The following is a 26,410-nucleotide window of genomic DNA, read 5'->3' as shown; positions in this document are numbered from 1 at the left end:
ACTGACAGCCTCCCTGATCAGCTTAAGAACATAAGAACAGCCATACTGGGTCAGAGCAAAGTCCATCTAGCCCAGTGTCCTGTCTGCTGACAGTGGCCAATACCAGATGTCCCAGAGAGAGGGAACACAACAGGTAATCCTCACGTGACCCCACCCATTTCCAGATAAACAGAGGCTAGGGACACCATTCCTACCTATCCTGACTAGGGTTGCCAGATGTTTTAACCAAAAATACCAAACCCCTCCCCCCACATCCCCAAAAAACAAAACCCACACCGGGGGAAAAAATTCTGTTGAGAAAAAAAGGGGGGAGACCAAAGTTGTTGAGAAAAAAAAGGACCCCGAGAGTTAAGCAAAAAAAAATTTAAAAATACATAAATACATAAATTTAAATAAACAAAAAAAGCATGGCACCTTTAAGAAATCCTTTGGATGCTTTTTGACCCTAACAGGCTGCCTGCGGCCGTCCGCCGTCTTGTCTTCAGGGCCAGACAACTCCCCTGTGGAACCAGGTAAGCACCCGGGATTTTGGCCTCCTGGCTGGGAAAAAGTCAGAAAATACCAGACATTTTAGGTGTCCAGTATTTTCTGAATTTTTTTTACCAGACAGTAGGCAAAAATACCAGACTGTCCGGGTCAGTACTGAACACCTGGCAACCCTAATCCTGACTAATAGCCATTGATGGGCCTAATCTCCATGAACCTATCTAGCTCTTTTTTGAACCCTGTTAAAGTCCTAGACTTCCCCATATCCTCTGGGAAGAAGTTCCACTGGTTGACTGTGCACTGAGTGAAGAAAAACTTCCTTTTGTTTGTTTTAAACCAGCTGCCTATTAATTTCATTTAGTGACCTCTATTCTTATACTATGGAAAAAGTAAATAACTTTTCCTTATTCACTTTTTCCACACCACTCATGATTTTATAGACCTCTATCATATCCCCCATTAGTCTCCTCTTTTCTAAAATGAAAATTCCAAGTCTTTTTAATCTCTCTTCATATGGGACCCGTTCCAAGTCCCTAATCATTTTTGTTGCCATTTTCTGAACCTTTTCCAATGCCAATATATCTCTTTTAAGATGAGGTGACCACATCTGTATACAGTATTCAAGATGTGGGCGTACCATGGTTTTATATAGAGGCAATAAGATATTCTCTGTCTTATTCTCTATTCTTTTTTAAATTTTTCCCAACATTCTATTTGCTTTTTTGACAGCCACTGCGCACTGAGTGGATGTTTTCAGAGAACTATCCACAATGACCCCAAGATCTCTCTCCTGAGTAGCTGTAACTAAATTATTCCCTATCGTATTGTATGTACAGTTGGGATTATTTTTTCCAATGTGCATTACTTTATATTTATCAACATTACATTTCATTGCCATTTTGTTGCCCAATCACTTAGTTTGGTGAGATCTTTCTTAAGCTCTTCACATTCTGCTTCGGTCTTAACTATCTTGAGCAGTTTGGTATCATCTATAAATTTTGCCACCTCACTGTTTATTCTTTTCTCTAGATCATTTATAAATAAGTTGAATAGAATTGGTCCCAGGGCAGACCCTTGGGGGACTGCACTAGTTACCTCTCTCCACTTGGAAAACTTACCATTTATTCCTAACCTTTGTTTCCTGTCTTTTAACCAGTTATCAATTCATGAGAGGACCTTCCCTCTTATTCCATGACAACTTACTTTACTTAAAAGCCTTCAGTGAGGGACCTTGTCAAAGGCTTTCTGGAAATCTAAGTATACTATATCCACTGGATTCCCCCGTCCACATGTTTGTTGACCCCTTCAAAGAACTCTAGTAGATTAGTACAGAAACCATGAGGACTCCCCCAATAAATTATGTTAATTTATGTGTCTGACAATTTTATTTTTTACTATAGTTTCAACTAATTTGCTCAGTACTGACATTAGACTTACTTGTCTGTAATTGCCTCTAGAGCCCTTTTTAAATATTGGCGTCACATTAGCTATCTTCCAGTCATTAGGTACGGAAGCTGATTTAAAGGATAGGCTACAAACCACAGTTAATAGTTCTGTAATTTCACATTAGAGTTCTTTCAGAACTCTTGAGTGAATGCCATCTGGTCCCAATGACTTGTTACTGTTAAGTTTATTGATTTGTTCCAAAACCTCCTCTAATGAAACCTCAATCTGGGACAATTCCTCGGATTTATCACCTAAAAATAATGGCTCAGGTTTGAGAATCTCCCCAGTATCCTCAGCCATGGAGACAGAAGCAAAGAATTCATTTAGCTTCTCTACAATGACTTTTATAATCTTTGAGTCCTCCTTTAGCATCTCGATCGTCCAAGGGCCCACTGGTTGTTTAGCCGGCTTCCTGCTTCTGATGTACTTAAAAAACATGTTTCTATTACTTTCTGAGTTTTTGGCTAGCTGTTCTTCAAACTCCTTTTTGGCTTTTCTTGTTATATTTTTACACTTAATTTGTTAAAGTTTTATGTTCCTTTCTATTTTCCTCACTAGAGGTACGTCTAGACTGAGGCGCTATTTCGGGTTACCAGAAGTATCCCGAAATAGCAACGCCATGTCTTTAAAGGCATGGTATTCTGGCATCCCTGTCACTCTTGTTCCACGAGGGTTAAGGGATTTGACAATATAGTGCCTTATATTGAAATCTGGCACTGTCTACACAGCGCCAAATTTCAAATTATGCTCTTTCCACCTAGACTCAGAGTAAGCTATGCAATTTGCGTAGTGCAAATTGCGTATCTTATTCTGACAGAAGGTTGCTGTCTAGACGTACCCTAGGATTTGACTTCCACTTTTTAAAAGATGTCTTTTTATTTGTCATTGCTTCTTTTACTTGATTGTTAAGCTCTGGTGGCACTTCTTTGGTTCTCTTACTGCATTTTCTCTCCTCCCCAGCACTTCCTGTCTGCAATGGATCAGCTATTCAGTAGCATGCAGGAAGCACTGGGAGGAGGACTAGAGTAAGGGCAAGGTATGATCAGGGAAGGGGGTAGGACTGCATGGAAAGAGGTGAGGTGGGGGCAGAGCAAAGGTGGGAAGAGGTGGTTAAAAGAGCTGGTAAGAACTGAGCTAAGACAGCAGAAGTGATCCATCTCACTAAGTGACACAGTATGCATAACTTAAAAAATTACTGCCTATGACATGTATGTATTAATATACAAATAAGTTCTGGAGAAAAACAAACAGTCAATGGGAACTTTAGCTTATTTCAAAAGGGGTATAATACAGACTCTCCCTTTGTTTCTATGTGCTGGATACAATGGAATTGTCACACTGCATCAGAGCCAAAATCTATCTAGTCCAGTACCTTGTCTCCTCCAATGGCCAGCACTAGGCTCATCACAGCATGGTGTAAGACAGCAACATCAGAAAGATGTTGAATAACCAGCCTCCCATGTTAGGTCTTATGCTAATATCTAATAGTTAGTGAAAGGCTTAAACCCTATGGCATAAGGTTTAAATATCCTTTCCAAAAATTTTGTTAGCAATAATCAGAACTCTGGATATTCTTGTTGTCCCTATAGAATTTCTAGTCCTTCTTGAATCTTGTGAAGTTCTTGGCATCAACAACTTCCTGTGGCAATGACTTCTGCAGTCTAATTACACATTGCATAAACAAGTATTTCCTTTTGTCAGTTTGGAATTTACCACCCTCCAGTTTCATTGAATTTCCCCTTGTTCTTGTGTTCACACAGGGAGAACGGAAGCACTGGATCTACTCTCTCAATATCAGTCTATTCTGAAAAAGAGGAGTTTCCCCCACTTTAGCAGTTTTGTATCTGAATAACTTAGAAGTCTTACATAACAGATTTCATTCTGATGGACTGAAGGTCAAATAAGACTGACACACACAAAATGAGTTGTGGGTCATTTCCAGTAGATTGTTCCCCCTACTCAATAAATGCTACCTCTACAGAATGAGAAGAGAATATCGGTAGCTATCCCTTAACAGATACTGTTATTAGTAGGTACATGCTAATGCAGGGTTTTTTTTTATGGAGTTTGCTTTCTAATGTGATGGATTTCAGGTTCCTAAATGCAGATTAGTAAGGGACATTCCCTGTTGCTGGAGTTGCTCTTGTCTCAAAATACAGAGTTTTGGCCATGAAAAAAATCAATCCTCTATCCAACATTCTGCGTGTAGCAATAGACTCTGTGTCTGCAATTTATCTTCTTAGTCACCATTTTTCTATTCCCAGGCCTATTTATGAAATGATTTTTTAACATAGCACTGAATTTTGGATAGAAGACAGTTGGCTACATGGAAGCCTGAGACTGTCCAGTTCATTTTTCTCTCTCACAAAGATACTGGATGTTGTCGAAAGCTTTATTACTCCCTATTACTTCTATTGCCAGTATAGATCCCTCACATACAGGAGTACTAATTCTTTCACCCCTGAAGTTCAGAAACTTCTGCAAGACACCGACTGCACACATTCCCCCCACTGTTTGGTGCATACAAAGAGCAACTGACCTAACCTCACCACAGTTTCTTTTGGCCATATCAACTGAAGGAATCAAAATCTTCAAGGCTACTATTCCTTCTCACTTGCAGCTGCCTCTTGTCCCATCTTATCCATGAATTTAGACTGAGAACTTTTAATTGGTGTGCTTTGCAAAAACTAAATAATACAGCAGTTTTCTGGTGTAGTTTTGTTCAGTTTCCGTCCCGTTGTGCAATAAGATCAATCCAGTTCATTCTACACCCTTTGTTTTGGTTGACAGGCTATTGCTCCATGAGGACAGATTTCAAGTATGTGGGCTCTAAACTAGGGATGTTAAAATGCGTGATTTAGCTAATTGAGTAGTAGATAGAATTTGTATCGACTACTTGATTAGTCAATAGGCAGCGCAGCTCAGTTCCAGCTCACACTGGGTACAGAACCAAACCCCCTCTGCAGCAATAATTTAAAGGACAGTAGGAGCTGGGCAGCCTGCCCCCTGGCTCCTACAGCATTTTAAATTGCAGAGCTGCAGTGGGGTTTTATCCTGCACCCAGCACAAGCCAGAACTGAGCAGGGCTACCTGCCCAGCTGACAGCAGCCCCTGTGCATGGAGGTCCCAGCAGAGATTTAGAATCACCTGCTCACTGGGGCTGCTTCTGCGAAACAGCCCCTGCCTGCGGCTGGGTCACCATGGACAGGGGCTGCTCCGCAGCAGTAGCCCCTGTCCCCACCGCCTCTGATAGAGGCAGCAGCAAGGGTGGGGGAAACACTGCAGAGACAGTGCTGGGGAAACCAGCTCCCCTCAGCACTGGCTCCTGTTTCCCGCCCCACTGCCTCTCATACGGAGGCAGCAAGTGGGAGGAATGTGTGTAGTCGACTCGACTACCTGATAAGCATAGACTAATCAGGTAGTCGACTACTCCTTTACATCCCTATTCTAAACTTTATGGCTGGAAACAACACAGGATGTTGTACAGAGTATATGAGCATGGCCTGCCCTGCTGCAGGGATGACCATGCTCTGAAAACCTGCTCCATCTGAGGAGAGTTGTCCCTTTTAGCCTTGCTATAGTTGCAGAAGACTCCAGCAACTACCTAGCAGTGGCAAAAGCACACCTAGGACATCCAAGTGTCTGTGACCTCTACCTGGCTGACCAGCTTCTCACAGCACAATCTCCACAAAGAATCCAGTCAGAGCTCTTCATGGGCACTAATTCAAAGCATGAATTAGAGAATAAGTGGTCTTTCTTTCTATCATAAGACAAATTCTTTCATTTGGAAGAGAACCAGTATCATTTCTGTCCTGCATCTCTGATACAATATTATGTACAATGTTTATAAACTCGTTCCATCTTCTATTGCTCTGATGGCTAAGTTCTAATGTAAATTCATATTTTTATAGCACTAGACACAAACATGGAGCACCGGAGATATTTACTTTCATTATCTCTCTCTATAAAAAAGTTTTTCCTGATAGACAACAGAATGTTTCTGCCGGGCCACTGAATGACATCATCACACCATCAGCGTCAACAGGCTCTCTCAGTGAAGCAAAAGCGGACAGAGAGAGTGGGGTAGGCAAGTGTAGCGAGCAGATGGCACAGCCCACTAGTTACCCATTATATTACTAATAATGCTGAAGTCAGTGAAATAATTTTATTTTGGTGGTTTTGTGCAAAAACTCACGGAGTGTCCATACTACAAGTGCGTTTTTGTACAAGAAAATGTACAGTACATTGTAAGAAGAGAGGGCTTTTTGCGCAAGAGTTATTCCTCTTTCTACGAGGAATAAGCCTTTTTTGCGCAAGAGCTCATACGCAAAAAAGGTGTGTGTGAACAGTAAACATGGGTTTCTTGCGCAAAAACAGCCTATCAGAAAAAGCACAGGTGCTCTGATGGCCATTCTGTGAATGGCCATCAGAGCTTTCTTGTGCAAGATCTCTTCTGCAAAAAGGTTCTTGCACAAGAAGCCTGCAGCGTAGACGTAGCCTTTGTGTTACAATTTTGAATTACAAATGAAGTTGCAGCCCTTCATGCTTGTAGTTGTGTGATCCAAGCTCCTGGGAAACAGTTTACCTTGGAAGCATGGATATTCTTTGGGAGAATATCTACTTATTGAAATAAAGGGCCCTGTAAACTAAAGAAAATACCAGTTTGTAGAAGATACTCACAATGAATGCCTTTCAGAGAACCCATAGTAGCAGGCTATCTTATGCAAAGCCAGTCCACAAAAGCTTATTTCTTTGTTCATTAATGTCCACTGAGAAAAGGCAACAAAATTTCCATACTTTATAGTACCATGTACATTTTCTATGTCTCAAGAGCAGCCTTAACAGAAACTCATGCCAAGTTATATTTGTGTAACAGAAAAGTTAACTCATTTCTGCTCAACATTCCACATATACAATGTGCCTATTATCAAAAATAAAAAAGATGACAAGAAAAAATGCAACAAGATGGTTATGTCTTGCTGAGCATTCCTGAAACTGTTTACTTTCCCCCCATCTCTTCATTTAAATGTCTGCAGCTACAGATGGAACCAGTTACTTCACACTTCCTTAGTTAGGAAATGACCAACCATACCCAGTAGGGGACTAGGAATCATTCCTTTACTATGTAAGTTTGGACTTGCTAGAAGAGTTGTCCAAGACATATTATTCCTGTTGTAAATGAGGACTGTTCTCTTCTAACCAACCTCCCGATATAAAATTATGTACTGCCAAAGTGCACTAGGGTGATTTACAGTCAGGTAGAGTAAGACAAGTTTTGGGGCCCAAAAGATTACAGTGTAAGAGCCAAATTCTAACCTTCTTACACCACCCATGCACCCTCATTGAATTAAGGGTGGATAATTAAGCAGGGGCATTTATGTAAGGACCTGGCAGCAAGGACAACAAGATCAAACTCGAAGTAGAAAGGAGGAGGTGCAGGGATTCAAACAGGACTGTCATGATCACTCCAGCTCATGGGGTTGTTTCCCAGTACCATGTGAGGCCCCGATTTCAATGGGCATCAAGACCGAACAGCCCCTAATTGTGGACAGAAAATATACACATAGTTCTTTAAGAGACCACTGGCTGCTGTAATGCTTCTACTAAGTAACTGTCAGCATAATGAGAGCAGTGGAATGTAAAGACAAAGTGGGGTGGTCAGGGGTCACCTTGGAAAGGGAAGGGATGGGCTCACAAGCACTGGGCTCGTCTACACTGGCCCCTTTTCCGGAAGGGGCATGTAAATTTCACCAGTCATCATAGGGAAATCCGCAGGGGATTTAAATATCCCCCGCGGCATTTAAATAAAAATGTCCGCCGCTTTTTTCCGGCTTTTAAAAAAGCCGGAAAAGAGCGTCTACACTGGCCCCGATCCTCCGGAAAAAGCACCCTTTTCCGGAGGGTCTTATTCCTACTTTGAAGTAGGAATAAGAGCCTCCGGAAAAGGGCGCTTTTTCCGGAGGATCGGGGCCAGTCTAGACGCTCTTTTCCGGCTTTTTTAAAAGCCGGAAAAAAGCGGCGGACATTTTTATTTAAATGCCGCGGGGGATATTTAAATCCCCCGCGGATTTCCCTACGACGACTGGTGAAATTTACATGCCCCTTCCGGAAAAGGGGCCAGTGTAGACGTAGCCACTATGTGTGGGCAGCTGGCCCCAGCCTAGTAAGCTGTGCAGATTGTTATTTTTGTGTAAACTTGTCGAATTAAAAGATCACATTGATTCAGTGAAAAGACAAAAGCTCAGTCTTTCTTTACAAGGCACATTCCAGTAGTTCACAAAGGTATGTCTCCACTTAGTAATGTTATACATGTAAGAGGTCATTGGCCCAGTTTTTTTCATATGCTGCTAAATTTATGTGCAATTTAACTCGCTTATAAAATACCTAATAAAAAGATTGATTCAAATACCAAGATTATGAATCCTCGTTATTTGCCATGAAAATGACCAATATTAAATAACATTAATTTTCCTGGTTTTAGTAAACATGAGTTCAAAGCAGAACTTGAAATGTGAAACAATAATATTAAATTGTTTACTTGGTAGTGAATTCCACTACAAATTCACTTGTAGCTGAAAGAAATGTACAGGGGATAGACACTTATAATTATATAGATTTAACAAATACATTGAATTTGATAGTTCAAAGTGCCCTAATAATGGCAAGATTTTGCTGTGGTACCAGTTCTTAACTGGTCACTGTTTGCAAAAAACTTGATTTTTCTAGTACAAATTAGCGTTATATAGCTTTCCTCCTGCTTAATGTAATTTCCATTAATAGGAATTGCAAGTACAAGATCTCTGAAAAGAAATTTACAGTTGCAAAGTCCCCAAACATTCTGCTTTCACTGAACATTAGCACAAAGGTTTACTTCATGCACAATAGTAATATCCACTGTGGTGAAGTGCCAGGGAAATTGTTATGATTAGTTTCAGGGCATGATTCTCCACTGCCTTGCCCTTTGTGAAGAGTGACTGTACAATGCTACTGTTTGGATTCAGAAGTGTTATATGGCCATGCAAAGGGCAAGGGAGTAGGAGGAATGAGGCCGTAGTCAGTATATATTCAGCCAATATTCAGTTAGTCCACCACAATTAGAAAAAGAAAGTACAGCTGACTAAGAGAGTACTCCAGAGAGTTCAGAGACTATGAAAACCGACTTTCCCTTTTGCAAAGGTGAGCATCAGAGGCAGCTTAAAGTGCTACAATTTCTAAAGAAACCGTGTCTGTTTGGCTACTGGGAATGTGAGGCAGTGTGCCTAGAAGAGCTATTTGCTACATACTCCTTACAATGCAGCCACCAAGGCGCTCTGGGTGGTTCAGGTCTTGGCCTCAACCAGACATTCCCCAATGCCTTGTATACTCATTTGCATCTGTGCTAATGGATGTGAAATGCTGCCATTCTGATATGGTACATGGCACACTCAGTTTGCACAGATGGTCAGTGAGTAAATGTATAGGCAGTATAAAGCCAGGTCCTCAGGGCTGTCACTGGCAACACTAGCCAGCCTGAATCCTAATGCCCGGCATTTACCCCCAAGTGGTTGGTCAGGGGAATAGAGATTTGAGATCCTTGAGATCTCCCCACATCCTCCTGCACCCAACAACTGAGCTCCTGCCTTTCTGGACCTGCTTTGATCCCAGCAAAAGCAAAGCCAGATAACAGAATGAGTTGATTCAGGTGAACTGCAAGTCTATTGCAGGGACATGATTAGCTCTTCATACACTTTTAAAGGTCTGAAGTTGCAACCCTTACATTGGTTAGCCCTACCCACGCAAGTGGTCTGAATGAATTTAAAGAGACTACACATATAAGTAAAGGCTGCAACAGGCCCTAAGAAAAGACATTTTAACTGATAGTTCATCATATTCCTTAAAATGGTGAAGGAGAGTTCTGTCCAGCACATGTGCACATGGGCTTTGCTCTTTTTTGAGTGGACAACTGCTCCGTATGCATGATTTAGTCTATATTACCTAAGGTAATAACATGTAATGCAGCATTTTCTTACAAGAAATATATCTAGCCAAATAGAAATGGCAAGATGGAACAACTACAACAGCAATTTTCAAGGAATGTTAACAAAACTCTCTCCTTTCACAAAAAAAGTGGGCAGACAAAACATTCAATGTTTACAAATGTATGTGTTATATGTACATAGACACCACCTGTAGCAATGATCACAAACAATTTACCTTTACTCCCAATGCCTCTCCTGAAATAACAGATACAGTCACACCATTCTTGGAAGGTTTGGGGACATCTTTGCTTTTCAGTTCTTGATATTGGGGTTCTACCATTTTCTCTGAACTTCTCAAATTCACCCAGAGTTGCAGAGCATGTGCCGGCTCCTCTGAGCAGAGCATCTCTGCATGAAGAATACCCCGCCCAGCTGTCATCCACTAGAAAGACGATATTGGAAAAACAAAGTACAAAAGACAGGCATTACATTGTAGAAAATGTAAATTTAGAAAACACTAGTATTTCATTACATGGGATTAGTTAACTGAAGTTTTTATCTGGTTAAAAGTCAGATTAGATAAGAAATAACCTTTCCTAACATTTAGTTTATCTATTGATTTAAAAAATTGAAGTGTTGCATTGAAACAATAGAATATTTATCTATTGTCTCTGTTAATCTATTTTAGCAGAAATTTTAAATAAGTAAAATACAAAGCTTCCCATTGTAACATGAAGTGCTGGGAATTTAAATGCAATAGAGTGGCCGTGTTTAAAAGTAATTTCTATTATAACAGAAAGAGAAGCAGCATTCCTCAACTACAGGCTTTTCACAAATACAAATGAAAAGGCAGAAGTACTCATTATTTATGAATAAGAAGTCAATGATTCTTTTCTGCCTACTTTCCCATACCTGTAAATCTCCTGGGTTCAATTGTCCAGCATGTCCACAAAAGTCTTCGTGGGCCATAGAGCCACCATCTAACAGGTAAGTTACCTTTGAAGAATAAGAGAAAGAGAGAGAGAGATGAAAATATTATTCAAAGACTCCCGTTTGTTTGTTTGTTTGTTTGTTTATAAAAGGGATAGAGCACTCATAAGAACAGAGGTGGAAGTACAAAAGAATTAGTCTATTCCACTGCAGTTGAAATCAGAAAGTTCTAGTAGCCTAATACTGACTGATATGGCCATGCAATCTTTGATTTCAAGATTACCAATATTGAAAAAAGATTTTAGGATCAGCACTGAATCTTTTTGTTCTCAGCCTCTCACTCATTCCTTTTCATCCATTTCTTTTTATGGGCTTCTCCCACAATCCTGTCTTCTTTTTCTCCCCTTTGTTTTTCTTTTAACATTCCTCTTTTTGGTCTCAATTCCATCACAAAGGAAAACTGCAGAAGAAACTAACCAAGGACATATCTCCTGAGTATATTACTCACACAATGTTTTTACTGTGAAGGCAACAAGGAAAAAGTAAAACCAACTAAGATTATTCTTGCTGCAGAAGGCACTAAGGACAGTTACAAAACGCAACCCTTGGTCAGTTTAATCTGCACAGACATATTGGGGAAAGGAAGTGCATTTAATGATATTCTTGCAGCTGATGATCCAGTTTTAGACTCTGATTTTTATGATAGCTCTGCAGCTATGAAAGGACTGTAAAATACAGCCAGCTGAACAAGCCACTGGGAAATTCCCAGTTAGCCACATCGCTTGGAGGGGCTGGTCAGGGGCATGGCCAAGAAGAGGTTCCATGATCTAAGCACCAATATAGCCCAGCTATTCTCCGCTGCAAGAGCAATCTCTTGGGGGCCAAAGCAGCTGTGCATGAGTTATAGCACATCACTTGTTCTTGCTCACCTCTGGAACCAACCCTATGCCAGGCTGGCCCCAGAAATGTAGTAGGAGCACAACTGTACAGTGCAGCTATCTTTGTCACCCTCCCACACAAGCTGAGACATAGTTCCACTGGAGTAAAACAGAGCCACTACAAATTATGGATCATAGGCAACAGTGCCAAGAGTGGAGGAAGGCAAGGAGTACAATTACATGTGGGGAAAAAACATAAAAATAAGGCTATATAAAGCAAAGATATAAAATGCACCACATATTTAGACTTCCAGACTAAATAGCTTGTTAAACCAAATTTGATCCTCCACATTGGGGTCAGACATCAACAGACAGCTATTATCAAAGAGCTCCTGCCTCTTACTCCAAGCCAAACTCTGGTGTTGCCAATGTATTGTCAGACCTCCAAAAATCATGAGATTTTAAAAAAATATATCTTTGCCATGTGCTTCTGGATATTTGCAGTGTTATGGTAGTCATGTTTCTTCCACAACATTAGAGAGGACACATCTCTCTCACTAACAGAAGATGGCCCAATAAAAGGTATCACCTCACCTACTCTGTGTCTCTTTTGAGTCCCTCTAGAAAGCCCCCTGTGTGTAATCATTTCTGGTTCACAATTCAACCTGAAATGCACATCAAAAATACACACCTCCCTGCTGATTGTTCGGAGGAAATTTTTGCTTACTCTTTCAAAATAACTGGGATAGGCAAGCAGTTTTCCTATCTCTAGCTCTTCCTCATACAGTTATCCTCCTCATTTTCCACAGTCTCTTCTTTAGTTTCCTACTTATCCCATACATTTTCAGCCCTATTGGAAGAGATGGCAGACATCTTGAATGAGGAAAAAGTTATAAGCTGGAAAGCAGAAATACAGAAATCAGGTGAAACTTAAAACATCCAAATATCACATGACTATTTGCCATACTAAATTCATACTACTTCAATACTAGAAGCTGATGAAGCAGGGCAAGTTACTGGAGTCAATACTGATGTTCATTCTCGTGTCAAGGCTGAATTTTGCTTGCAGAACACAACCAGAGAGCTGCCTTTTATTTATGCAAGGATAAAAGAATTGAGGAAAGGGATGGAGCCTTTTTCCATATTAAGGAAATACTGTCTGTAGGCAAATAGCAGCTACTACTGCCACCTCATCAAAAAGCACCCTGAGCAATGCAGCTATGGATCTGTTTATGTTTCAGAGAAACACTATATTATTTTTGTGCAATGTACGTTTTCTTCAAATTGCTGAAAAATCTAATTTTTAAAGAAAACAAATTCCTCTTTAGACATTTACCCACACTAATCTTCCTCCTCATTTCATGTACTCTCTATGCCTTTCTTCAAACAACCTAAAGCCTAACAACGTCTCAATTTTATCCTGCATTTATTACAAAAGTTCTAAAGCGCCTATTTCAATTACAGAGACATTGCTAACATTTCAAAGTCTCTAGAACTAAGTCCTTGTGGTTTATGATGTTTGTACTGATTTATGTCTCCACTGATATATAACTTTCTTGTGAGTTTTGTGTACAGCTTTACGTTCAGTTCATCTTATACTCAAGAATTACATAGTAAGTACCAAAAGACTTTTTTTAATGCACAGCTATTCTTCCAATTAAAAACTGTTTTCCTGACTTTCAATTGTTTTTCCCCTCCACTTTAAAAACACATTGTTGCAGAAATTGCATGTTTTTTACTCTGTTTTAATGCAATATTAGAAATTTTATTTCAACAGCTCTCTACTTATTTTACACCTTTCTATTTATTAAAGGTTGATTGCTGTTTTTCCACTTCACTGAAAGAAGATTAGTGTCTCAGAACTTTTCTGGCCTATTTCATTAATGTGAGCATTCTCTAGTGCCTGGCTGGATCACTCATGTACCAAAACTGCGTCCTCACACATTAGTATTGCTTTCAAGACATAAGTAAAGTTAAATTTTTAAATCTATGGATGGGTTCATAACTACATTACTCTAATTTGATGTTGGTATAACTCCACGGAATACATTACTGTTACAACAGTATGACATTGTTGCTGAATCAGGCTATTTAGACTCTTCTGGACGCCATTTTGATATGCCAATACTACATATGGTATTGCAAAATATATTTTACTCTTTTCTTCTGTTACAGAACAGATGGTATACGGTAAGCTACCTAGAGACTTCCATTACAAACCTTCTGTTTATGTAAACGCTTAACTTTCTCCTAAAATACTTTTTGGCCTAGTTCATTTTTCCTAGGCATGCTATCAGTCTTGAGGTGACATTTTTACAGATGTCCAAAGGAAAGTTTGTTCATACATTTCTGAGTTATGCAAGGATAAAAATACAAGTATGCTTCTCTTCCATAAAAAGAGTTGGTTCTGCACTGGAGATGCCCCCCACCCACAACAATTACAGGGAGCAGCCATCAGTAGCCGATACTATAGTGCTAAGGAGTGGGGATGATACAGAGACACAGAGCCCATATACCGCCCGTTGGTTCCTGGTGTTTGTAGCCTGAAAGAAAAAGACCACTTGTTTAATACTGGTATAAAATATTGGCAGCTTTGTACAGAACAGCACAAACTTTTGGGCTCCACTTCTCTTTCAGAAGGTGCAAGGTGAGGGAGTTAAGAATCAATTCCTCTAAAGAATTACTTCAGAGTTTTGCCCCAAAATCCTAATGTTGGCCTTATGAGTAGTAGTATTGTGAGAGTGGACATGAGCTGGTTACATCTGAAAGAACGGGCAGGGGAGTGTAAATAGCTGTGTTGCTGTCCCCTTTTCTCCCGTCACCCCAAAAGTGTTGCTAATAAGTTTTAGGCAACTTTGACCTTAAAATTCAAGATGCAGGGCCTGCAACGTATAACTATGATGATCTTAAACAACGTATTTGCACTTATTTTACCATTGTCTATGGAGTTTATGATCAATCAATCCATGATTTAAAAAAACATCTTTCTACAGTAGGTTGTTTTGAACGGCATTTACTCTCGTGTGGAAGAGAGACTGGAAGCAGTTCCAAGTCCCATCCTGAAAAAAATGCCAAATAAAGTTGGCTGCATTGGGGCAATTTTTTTCTTACAATAGTTTTTATTTTGTTAATAGTAGCCTTGCTGCAATCTATATTATCTGACAGAGTTAACTAGCATGAAAGAGTCAAATAATTTTTACATGTAAATTCTATTTGACAATAGTCAAATTTAACACACATGGGATAAAAATGTCTGTAGTAACTCAGACATTGAGCACTCTACCCACAATACCATTTGTAATCTTCATTTTCATTTTAAGACTCTGCCACACTGAAGGGAAAATATTTAATAGTAAGTAACTAAAGAATGAAGAGACCTGGTGCCAACAGCAAACAGCATGAGCCCAAGTCAACAAAATAGAGACTTTTAAGATTGTTTGAAACCATACACTTTTCAGAGGAATGGAGGAAAAAGGAAAAAAAAATCACATTCCTTAAGTGCAAGATATATGCACATTTTAATACTCATTGTAAAGAATCCTCCTCCCCCCCTCGTGAAAAGAGATTACAGTTCTTCAGACATAACCAAGACAAGATTAATTTCTCTGCTTTCTTTTTTATTTGTGAGACTCCAAGAAAGTTGCACGATACTAGTATCCCTCATACATAATTACTGTCCTTCAAAACAGACATATACTATCATGTGGTTAAAGGTTTGGCATGGTTATGTAAGTTTTTAACTATAGGAGAAACCTTTTCTATGACAGATATTTGTGACAATAACATTAACACCCACAAGTATTAATAACTATTAATACCACCAAGAGTCAGCTCTTGTATAGCACAACAACCAGAAGAGATACAAAATAGGACAAAAGTCAAGTCAAAAAAACAACAAAATAAATTAGGAGCCATTTCTCTCAATACCCAACTTTTAATTCCCAAAATACAACCGATGAAAATAAACAATATTAAGATGACTAAGAATTTTTTGGACCAAGTTCATCACTATTTCAATGTACTTATGCTTGGAAGGACTGTGGTACAATCTCTGTTACTATGTGTTATGAGATACATTATCTGTTATCACATAGAAAATTGCTTAGTCACAACAGCAATTCTCAACATCCTGCTTTGGACCACTTAGCAAAAGCCCCTTTCGTGGAGCAACATCCTTCTCAAATCTCTATCTCCCACTCTTTGATTCACAAAGCTTCTCCTTTTGCTGACCATCAGGAGTGAAGTGGGTGATCCATGAATTCAGTTTTCAGAACCACTGGTTAAATTCTAAGCATTCTTAATGACAGTGCACCTCATCACTTGCCTATCCCTTTCCCTCTTGTCTAAACCAAGTGCCCACAGCAGTAGACTATTAGGATGGGGGGGGATCAAGTTTCTTCAGCTTGGATTGCCTCAGTGCTTCTTCTCTCTTTGCTCCAAGAAAGAGAATGGGTGAAGAGATTTCAGAGACCAATCAGAGTTGGCCATGCCATGTGCTCTGAGAGTCTGACCCCTGAAATTCAGAGGCCTTCTAACCATGGGGCAGCTGAGCTGCTCACTGTGTATTGACAACTCATGATTTTATTGCAAATCTCACAATATTTGCTATTTTTCTTGCAGCTCTCATCTCCTGAAGTCATGAGAATTGTAGTTTTCATTTAAAATAATTTACATTTTTAGCCCTTGATGCAGAGAAAAGCTTGACAACGTGAACACTAAACATGCAGTGAAAAAATTAGAAGACAAATACAGAGTAAAAATTCATTGTTTTCTGAGATCTCATTAAGTATAAGAAAATCTCATGATATGGGAACAAATTCATAATTATTGAATACTCAAGATTGACAACACTGCATTTTGCATTTGAATAGACCTGCCTTCCCTCAGTTTATGCATGGCATTTGTTCTAAAAGATGTATCTCTAAGTCTTGTGTAAGGGAGTGTAAATCCAAATGGTAGTGTTTTTACTCTGACTCTGCACATGTGTAAAAGTCTATGCAAAGCAGCACTTGTGATATGACTGCAAGGTAACAGAATCAAACCCAATGACTTTCTCAACTCTTGTACTTAGGTAAAATGGCCAAACTCCAGAACAATTTATTTAAAAAAATCAAAAGGGAGAAACATCCAAATCATAATTTTAAGGTCAGCTTCTTGTTAGCTTTATTATTATCCTAAATTCATTTGTTAAATGATAATCTAAGGCAGAAGTGGAAAATAAAATGGTGACAGTTTGCCAGGGTTAGACCCTGATGGGTCGCCGCTCTATTTACCTGCGCCTCCACAGGTAAAGATAATTGCAAGTCCATTTGGTCATGGATTGCCATTCCTGGCCAGCGAGATCTGCGGGAAGTGGCAAGGACCAGGACACTGCTTCCTGCAGCTCCCATTGGCCTGGAACAGTGATCTGCGGCCAATGGGAGCTGTAATCGCCCGTACCTGCAGAGGCTAAGGTAAATACAGCAATGGTAACGTGCAACAGACTAACCCTGGCAAACTGGATCTAGCCCACATGCCAGTATTTTCCCACTCCCAATCTAAGAGCTAGTCTACACTGCAGTAGAGGTGGAAGCTATGTCATCAGAAGAGGGTCTCCTTCCAACAACATTATGAACACCACTTTAAGTCAATGTAACATGTGTCACTCAGGGGAATGGCTTTTTTCACACCCTCGATCAATGTAAGTTACATTGATTTAAGCAATATATAGGTCCTCAGTCTATTAAAAATTGGATTTATTATATTTGGCTGATTAATTTATTCTGTATTTAGTTTCATTAAAGAGGTAGGTAGAAAACTTTTCTTAATATCTAACCCAAATATCCCTTGCTGCAGATAAACCCATTATTCTTAGTCCCAACTTTAATGGCCATAAAGAAAAACTTCACAGTCCTCTAGTAAACAGCCTAAAACATAGTGATGACTGTTATGAAGTCCCTCCTCAGACTTCTTTTCTCAAGGTGAAACATGCCCAGTTTTTTTTTTAACTCTTCCTAATAGGTCAGATTATCTAAGCCTTTTTTTCTTTTTTACAACTACATCACATTGCTGATTCATATTCAGTCTCCGACCCATTATAACCCTGGGAACCTTTTCAGCACTATTACCACCTAGCCAGTTATTCCATATTTTGTAACCATGCATTTGATTTTTCCTTTCCGAATGCAGCAGTTTACACTTAGCTTAACTGAATTTCATCTTGTTGAATTCAGAACAGTCCTCCAATTTGGCATGGTTGTTCTCAATTCTAATTTTGTCCTCCAAAGTTCTTGCAACCACTCCCAGTTTGGTGGCAGCTACAGCTTTTATAAGCATACTCTCCTCTCCTTTAGGTAAGTAATTAATTAACATATTAAATAAATAGGGTTGCCAGATGGTTTAACAAAAAATACCGAATACCCCCTCCAAAAAACCCCCAAACCACCAAGAAAAAATTCTGTTGAGAAAAAAAAAGGGAGAGACCAAAGTTGTTGAGCAAAAAAAAAAAGGGGGGGGGGGCACTGCACCTTTAAATAGCCCTGCGTTCCTCACTCCCCCACCCCTACCAGATGCAGCAGGGGAAAATTGTCACCGCTGGGCTTCCGTCCGAGGGAAACAGGAAATACTGGACAAGTGAAATGTCCGGTATTTTCTGTTTTTTTTACCGGACGGGAGACCCGAATACCGAACTGTCTGGGCAAAAACCGGACACCTGGCAATCCTATGAATAATACCAGACCCAGTACTGACCCCTGACTCATCCTCCCTGACAGGAAACCATTGCTAAATATTCTTTGAGTAGACTCTTTCAATTAGCTACACACCTACCTTACACTAATTTCATCTAGTTCACCATTCCCGAGTTTGTTTCTCCCCTATCCACTAAGCCAGGAACTTTGTCATTTTCTAATGAAAAGCAGTATATAAGGCCTAGTGATTATCGGCAATAAAGAAAATACCTCAGAGAATCTCTTAAAAAGATGTTCACATGAAAACATACATACCTGCTTTGCTGAACCAAGCATAATGTAACTTAATTCCAATTCACAAACAAAATTAGAGTCCAAGTAATCCAGCAAGTAAGATGTCAGAGTTTGGAGAGTTTAAAAAGCTCAAATAGTGATGTGCAGGACTAAAAGATTTCAGTTTATAGAAGATTAAACAAGCGTTACTGTTTCTGTTTTGTATGTGTTTGCACACAATGAGTCTCACTGTGAGTTTGAATGAAGTTTCAGAGCTGCATCCTAAATTGGCTGCACAGCCCATGGTAACTGAGGCCTATGCATTACACAAGCACATAGAGGGGATTTGGGTGTGAGACAGAATCATGAAACCATCAAAACTAACATATGGCTGTAAATAAACAAAGAGGAATAAGTTGATCTACTTCTCCTGAGACATTTACAGTACTCCACCAAGTATCTGGCAGCCTTGTACAGAAAGGACATTGAGATGTTCCAGAAACAGTCATCAAGAATGACAGAAAGGCTACATTAATATCTTCAGCAGAAAGGCTGGAAAAATTCATATACAGGCTGTCCTCACTATGGCTACGTCTAGACTACAAGCCTCTCTCAAAAGAGAGCCACTTTTTCGAAAGAGAGCACCCAGGCAGTCTGGATGCTCTCTTTCGAAAAAGCACTGTTTGCATTCAATAACGCCTTATTTCGAAAGAGCACTTTCAAAAAAGGCCTTATTCCTCATTCGATTTAATTTTGAAAGAACACAGCAGCAGTCTAGACACACCCTATAAGTCCAAGATACATTCCAAAACACTTGGACTTATAGTGAAACAACTTAAAGCAGATAGAGACTCCTCACAACTTAAAGTGGAGATTTTTTTCCCCGCTGCTGACTTCCATTTGAGCAAATGAGGTTTGTGGGGGGGGGGGGGGGGGTCGTGTGACTTAGGAGCAGGGAATGGAAGGACTTATAATGCATCATTTCCTACAAGCATCAACTACTTTAGTGTGGAATGATGTATATCAGGGCAACTTATAGCGGGGATGCCCTGTACTGTATATTAAAAGTTAAATTTTTAAAGTACTCAGTGTGAAAGCTTCATAGACTAAAACAGCAAAAACAAAGTGCTAAGCTAACAAAACATTAAACATGAGCTGGACAATTTTTGTACTTTACAGGAGAATAATATGAGATCCTTAAATGAAACCCTATTGGCTGTGACTCTTTGGGGCATGAATTATGTCTGCCTCTATGTCTACATAGTACTTAGCATAAAGGAACCAATAGCCTGCTTGGGGGATCTTTGGGTGCTAACATAATATACATAGTAGTAATATTAGTTTTCACCATTTATAAGGGAATACCAAGCCCAAAGCTATACTTATTAAATAGAAAATACATTCATGTTGAGTGCTGCCATGTTGAGTGTCAAGATGTTAGAAGACACAAACTGCTTTTTCCTAGAGACTTTCTTTCCTTGTTCTCCTTTATATTTTTACATTAGGGAAATTCATATTGAAAATAACCATATGTGGTTATGCAAGTCGTTCTGTTATAACTCTCAGAACTCCTCATTGACAGGTCAACAACAAACATTGCTGCCTCAAATTCCAAAACACCTCAAGGGCAGAGTTTCTTAGCCCAAAATAGTTACTGAGGCAACAGTTTGTACCCTCCTGAAGATTAAGATATATTGAAGTGTCCTCTCTCTTTTCTTGCACCAAATATAAAGCCCTTTTTCATACAGGTTTCTACCATCTGAGCACCCCTATGCCAACAAACTTATCCTGACAAGGTTGTTGTGGGCATTCGGATGACTTCTCTTGATGACAACAAATCAGAATGAAGGAGCAAAAAACATTTCAAAATATTCAGCATGACAGTATAATAATAGGCATATCATGGGCCAAAAAATGATGCCTCTAGCCAAGGCGTTTTTTAAACCAAGGGACCTAGTTTCCCATCACAGCAGAAATTCATTCTTTCACAAGAGAATTAAACACTTAAAATACAGTTCTCATCTCGCGATGTCAAGCATGCTCAACCTATTAAGTGGTTGTACTGCATCTCCTTACTCCAACTGGAACAGGCAACTGTCTTTCAACAACAAAAAGCACATCTGCTGCTAAAGTAGCTAACTAGAACTGGGTGATAAATGATTTTCCCATCCCCTGACTGTTTTTGAGAACTCAAACATTTATGCCATCTCAAAGTCAGAAACAAGTCACAAAGATTTCTAGTTTGCATCAATCCAAATATTCCATTGTAACTCTGACTTTTGTAACTTTTGTCAATCAATAGCTTAAATTTCAAAATAAAAAGCTGTTTCAAAAGAGAAAACCAAAATCCTTCATTTCTAAAATACCACTGTTTTTATAATTTTGGTTTTTTTCCCAGAGGCTTTTGTACAGGCAGTCCCCGACTTACGCGGATCCGACTTATGTCGGATCCGCAATTACGAACGGGGCTGCCCCGGAGGACACGGACTGCGAGATCTCGCGGTCCTGCTGCCCCGTGTACTCCGGGGCTTTCTCCGCGTCTCCCTGGTCTGCAGACTAGGAAGACGTGGCGCAAAGCCGCGGGGGGGCTCGGGCAGCGAGGCAGCCCAGGCGGGCCTGGGCTGCTCCGCTGCCGGCTTCCCCGAGGCTTTGCAAAGCCGGCTGCCCGAGCCCCCCCCCCCCCCCCCCGTGGCTTTGCAAAGCCTCAGGGAAGCCGGCAGCGGGACAGCCCAGACGCCCCACGGCTGTCCCGCTGCTGGCGTCCTCAGAGGCTTTGCTCCCCGTCTCCCTGGCAGACCAGGGAGACTGGGAGCAAAGCCGTGGAGGACCCAGGTGGCGGGACCGCGGTGCGTCTTGGTCCGCCGCCCGCGTCTTCCTGGTCTGCTGGGATGGGGGGGGGGGGGCGCGCAGCTAGTACGCCCCCCCAACTCCCCCCAGCAGACTAGGCTTTTCTCCAGACGCCTGTGGCAGAGCAGCTGGGGCGCTGCCGGTTGGTCCCGCAGTGCCGCTCTGGGCGCTACTGGACCAACCCGGCAGCACCCCAGCTGCTCTGCCCCAGGCGTCCTGATTCAGCCGCTGCTGGTCAGTTTCAGCAGCGGCTGAATCAGGACACCTGGGGCAGAGCAGATGGGGTGCTGCTGGGTTGGTCCAGTAGCGCTGAGGAGCAGCGCTAATGGAGCAATCCAGCTGCACCCCAGCTGCTCTGCCCCAGGCATCCCCAAGTCAGCTTCTGCTGAAACTGACCAGCGCTGACTACAGGAAGCCCGAGGCAGAGTTGCTCTGCCCCAGGCTTCCTGGAATCAGCTGCTGATCAGTTTCAGCAGCAGCTGACTTGGGGATGCCTGGGGTTCTTAAGTTGATTCTGTATGTAAGTCAGAACTGGCGGTCAGTTTCAGCAGCGGCTGAATCTGGACGCCAGTTCCGACTTACATACAGATTCAACTTAAGAACAAACCTACAGTCCCTATCTTGTACGTAACCCGGGGACTGCCTGTAGTCAGGAAAATCATCATAACAATCTCTGTTTTAATAAATCAGCGGGTTTTTTTGGTCGAAAAACATTTCATTGAATAATTCCCAACCAGCTCTCTAGGGCTGTGTCCAGACTCAGGGTTTTTTTTTAAAAAAAGTAGCCTTTTTTCGAAAAAACTTCACCTGCATCTAGACTGCAGCCGCGTTCTTTCAAAATTAAATAAAAAGAACGCGGCTTTTCTTTCGACGGTGGTAAACCTATTGAACGAGGAAGAACGCCTTTTTTCAAAAGTGCTCTTTCGAAAAAAGGCGTTCTTGAGAGAAAACAGGGCTTTTTAGAAAGAGAGCATCCAGACTCACTCGCTGCTATCTTTCGAAAAAGCAGCTTGCTTTTTCAAATGTTCCGCATGCAGTCTAGACGCTCTCTTTCGAAAGAGGCTTTTTCGAAAGTATCTTTCGAAAAAGCCTCTTTCGAAAGAGGCTTGCAGTCTAGACATAGCCTAGCAGAGATGAATGGAAGTGGCTTCCAAATCTCACTTTTCTCTATAATGATTCTAAGCTGATGGTAGTTATAAGTAAGACAAAAATGCAAAACCCTCTTTTAGTGACATTATTTCATCAGGCAAAGTTTATATTTGTTTATTTGAGTTCTCTCTGCAATTTAAGTGAACTTATGCTTTGGGGATCTATTTATAAGCAGAGCCATTTGGGAAGAGGGGGAATTTTCAGTTTTGACAATCATTTCTGTTATATTTAAGTGAACTTTTTTAGTTATAGATACTATTTCTCCTTTACATTTCCAGTTACAGTTTCATTCCTTATTCTACAAGAATGAAATAACAATCTGTATTAAAGCATTTATCTTATTGCTATATTGAACTTACAATGGTATATTTATGTTCATAAAATATATCATGGTGCGATAATATCAACACTACGGTGATATCAACTATCCATAGTTCCTTTTAGGTTTAACCTATTCTTTTATGTATTATAAAATGGGCAATGAAATAGGGAGTACTCCCATTACAATTAAACCTAAGTAGAACAGCTGCTGCATTAAGCCAGTGGAGTAAATAAATACTTTATCCAAATTATCATATACAAAGACACTGGAACTCAGACTTTTCTTGTTCTTTCATGTTTTCAAGAAAAACATTAGTAAAGTCAGAAGGCAGATACTTGACTAAGGCACAATGACTGGCTCGTGTACTTGGTTTTATAAGTTAATGGAAAGCCTACTATTTCAATAGGCATTGGCTCAAACCCTCAATGCATAAATGAAGACACTTTTCTTAAACAGGAATTTTTATGAGTACTTTCCACTCACCAGTGAATACTCATGAAATACATTGTTACTTAGGCATGCTGATTTTTAGTGCTGCCATACCGTGCCATCTGCTGGTTCTCATGAGAAATAAACTTTGATGGACTCAGCCCATTGACGCTGTTAGTTGTACATATTCAATATTCCTGCTATAAGTTCATGATTGTTTTAAATAACTAGTCCCGTGACAGTTGGAGTACTCTTTGAAGACCCACTTCTTTAAGTCAACTGAATACTTGAAAATATCTCAGCTTTTATTTTGAAAAATTTTACTACTCAAGCTTCAGGGAAAAACTTGTATGTGGGACTTGACTGCATTCTACAGGTGCAAAAGCCAGAAGATAATAAAGAGAGCACAAAAATTCCTCTTTAAAATATCATGAATCTTTCAGGCCTGATTCATGATGGCTGAATAGCTGATGTTGGCTATACTGTTTATTAGTAGTTCCTATCTTATGAATAAATTATCACTGCCAATTCATGGTCAAAAGCAAACTGAAGGTAGCTAGCTACTCTTCAGTCTCCACTCTTGAACAGTAAAGGATAGTTTTACTACAGTGGCTCAAAACATACCTTTATATTCAGTCCATAAAGGGTTCAATTCACTTGCATGCAGAGGGCCTTCACCATTCTATGCACCATTTTAAATTCCACTTTAATTTTCTTGGATGTTTGATTGGTCAGTCTTGCCCACATGCTCAGGGTCAAACTAATCACCATGTTTGGAGTTGGAAAGGAATTTCCCCCGGATCAGATTAACAGATAACATAGTGAAGTTTCACCTTCCTTGGAACATGGGGCTTGGGTAGCTTGCAGGTTTAAACTAATGTAAATGCTGAATCTATGTAACTTAAATTCTTTATTCTGTGATTTGAGGATTTCAGTAACTCAGACAGAGGTCACGGGTCTATTACAGGAGCGGGTGGGTGAAGTTCTGTGGCCTGTTTAGATTTCTGAGATATGATTTCCCTTTTCAAAAGCTGTGTTGACTCTTCCTCAATACATCCTGTTCTTCTATGTGTCTAATAATTCTGATAATAATTCGAATAATAACTATATAACGATATATATATATATATATATATTATAATAATTATAATAATAACAAACGGGGTTTGTTGACTAATACCAATGCTGGAACTTTCCCTGGCAACAAACCCCATTGCCAGCTTTGTCCACATATTCACTCTGCTGATACCATTACTGGACCTAACCAATTCAGTTATAAGATCAAGAACATATATTCCTGCTCATCCAGAAATATAATTTATGCTATTATGTGCCGACAGTGTCCGTCTGCTATGTACATTGGACAAACGTCTCAGACACTTCGCCAAAGAATCAATGCACACAAAACAGATATTAGACAGGATCACAAAGAAAAAACAGTTTCTTGCCATTTCAACCAGAAAGGACATTGTCTCAACGACTTAACTACCTGCATCCTGCTTTAAAGACATTTTAACACCAGACTTGAAAGAGAATCCTCTGAACTGTCATTCATGCTTAAATTTGACACTTTACACCTAGGTCTCAACAAAGACACTAATTATCTTACCCATTACAAAGATCGCTTCCCCGATTATCACCTCTAATATCATTAGCTCACAGACATTTACCTCAACCCCTCATCCCCCCTCTTTTCTGAAATTTGATTTGTCCTTTTCATATGTGTTCATTTTTTTGATCCCTACTTCAAAGTAGGAATAAGATCCTCCGGAAAAGGGCTTTTTTTCCGGAGGATCGGGGCCAGTGTAGACGCTCTTTTCCGGCTTTTAGAAAAGCCGGAAAAAAGCGGCGGACATTTTTATTTAAATGCCGCGGGGGATATTTAAATCCCCCGCGGATTTCCCTATTACGACTTGTGAAATTAACATGCCCCTTCCGGAAAAGGGGCCAATGTAGACAAGCCCCTAGAGTAAATCAGCATAACTCCATTGTCCTTAATGCTGTTTTACACCAACGGACAATCTAGTTCAGTGTTTCTCACCTTTTTTTTTATCTAAAGTACCCTCTTTAAAAAAGAGCTATAAGTACCCCCAGTACTTACAGTTTTCAGACACACAAAATGTTTTTCTACCATTGCAACACATTTGCTTAAACAACTTAATTGTAGCTGGGCGGGCAATGAAATTTTTGGGTGTAAAAAGTACAAAAATAATAAAGCGCTGTAAAACTTACAACAAAAATTCAGTTTTCTTCACATTTGAGTTGTGTTGATGTACCCCTGTATCCAGACAGGAACCCCCCCTTGTAACATCCATTTTTGCTTGCCTGGAGCATACAGGGCACACAGAGCAGAAGGCCCAGGCTGTGTGACCGTGAATGGCTGTAAACAGAGATACGCCAACTGCTGATCAAGAGGCTGCCAAGGAGTGCCCTTGACTTAACCCATATTGATACGAACGCACAGCCGTCCGCGGGGGGAGGAATCTCTCGCCCAGTAAAAAATGTCTAGTACTCACAATTTAGTTCTCTCTCTTGCAAGTGTAAATTATTTGAAACTTGCTTGTAAGAACTGGTGCCACAAAACGGACCAGTACAATTTGGCCTCTTAGATAAGAAAGAGGATACGGGCCCCCAGGGGTATAAAGATGGGTCCAGCAGCACATTTACTCTGAGCGTCAATCTACCATCTATCTGCTGGTCGGGTTAGGTGTTTGATCTCCCGAGGTTCCAAGGGGACGCCCACCTCGTATTTGTCTTTCCTAGGAATTGAGGGACCGGCCCTGGCCTGACACGCTGGAGTCGACAGGCACAGAAGGGGGTAAAAATTGTACCTGGATGTGGTCCTTTGTCTTAAGTGTACACATAGACTTAGAGCTTTTTAAAGATTAAGCTGTCACTTGGTACCATTATTTCTATTTTCTATCTTTATTTTCTTCGTAACTATTTTTTTTAAATCTATATTTGCTAGCAGTTAAAAAATAGAGCAATAGCCATTGTAACCATATGCTTTTATAAGTCTTTTTA

At 40.2% G+C, this 26,410-nt stretch overlaps 1 protein-coding gene across 7 annotated transcripts in view; it reads right to left on the bottom strand.

The window, feature by feature from the left end:
- Positions 1 to 26,410, bottom strand: part of PIR (pirin) — an 81,443-nt gene that overhangs the window by 45,536 nt on the left and 9,497 nt on the right. For all 7 annotated transcript variants that reach the window (XR_003089286.2, XM_075914348.1, XM_075914341.1 and 4 more), the window contains exons 4-5: positions 10,803 to 10,886; positions 10,126 to 10,332 (exon numbers count right to left, since the gene is read on the bottom strand). Coding sequence is in view for 6 of the 7 variants with exons in the window: in XM_075914348.1 (XP_075770463.1) it covers positions 10,126 to 10,332; positions 10,803 to 10,886 (291 nt within the window). In the remaining variant the exon portion in view is untranslated. The remainder of the gene's footprint in view (positions 1 to 10,125; positions 10,333 to 10,802; positions 10,887 to 26,410) is intronic.

The sequence above is a fragment of the Pelodiscus sinensis genome, chromosome 1 (assembly GCF_049634645.1).
Source record: "Pelodiscus sinensis isolate JC-2024 chromosome 1, ASM4963464v1, whole genome shotgun sequence".
Classification (NCBI taxonomy): Eukaryota; Metazoa; Chordata; order Testudines; family Trionychidae; genus Pelodiscus; species Pelodiscus sinensis.
Note: the sequence above shows the minus strand (reverse complement) of the source record. Positions and strands in the feature narration are given on the sequence as shown.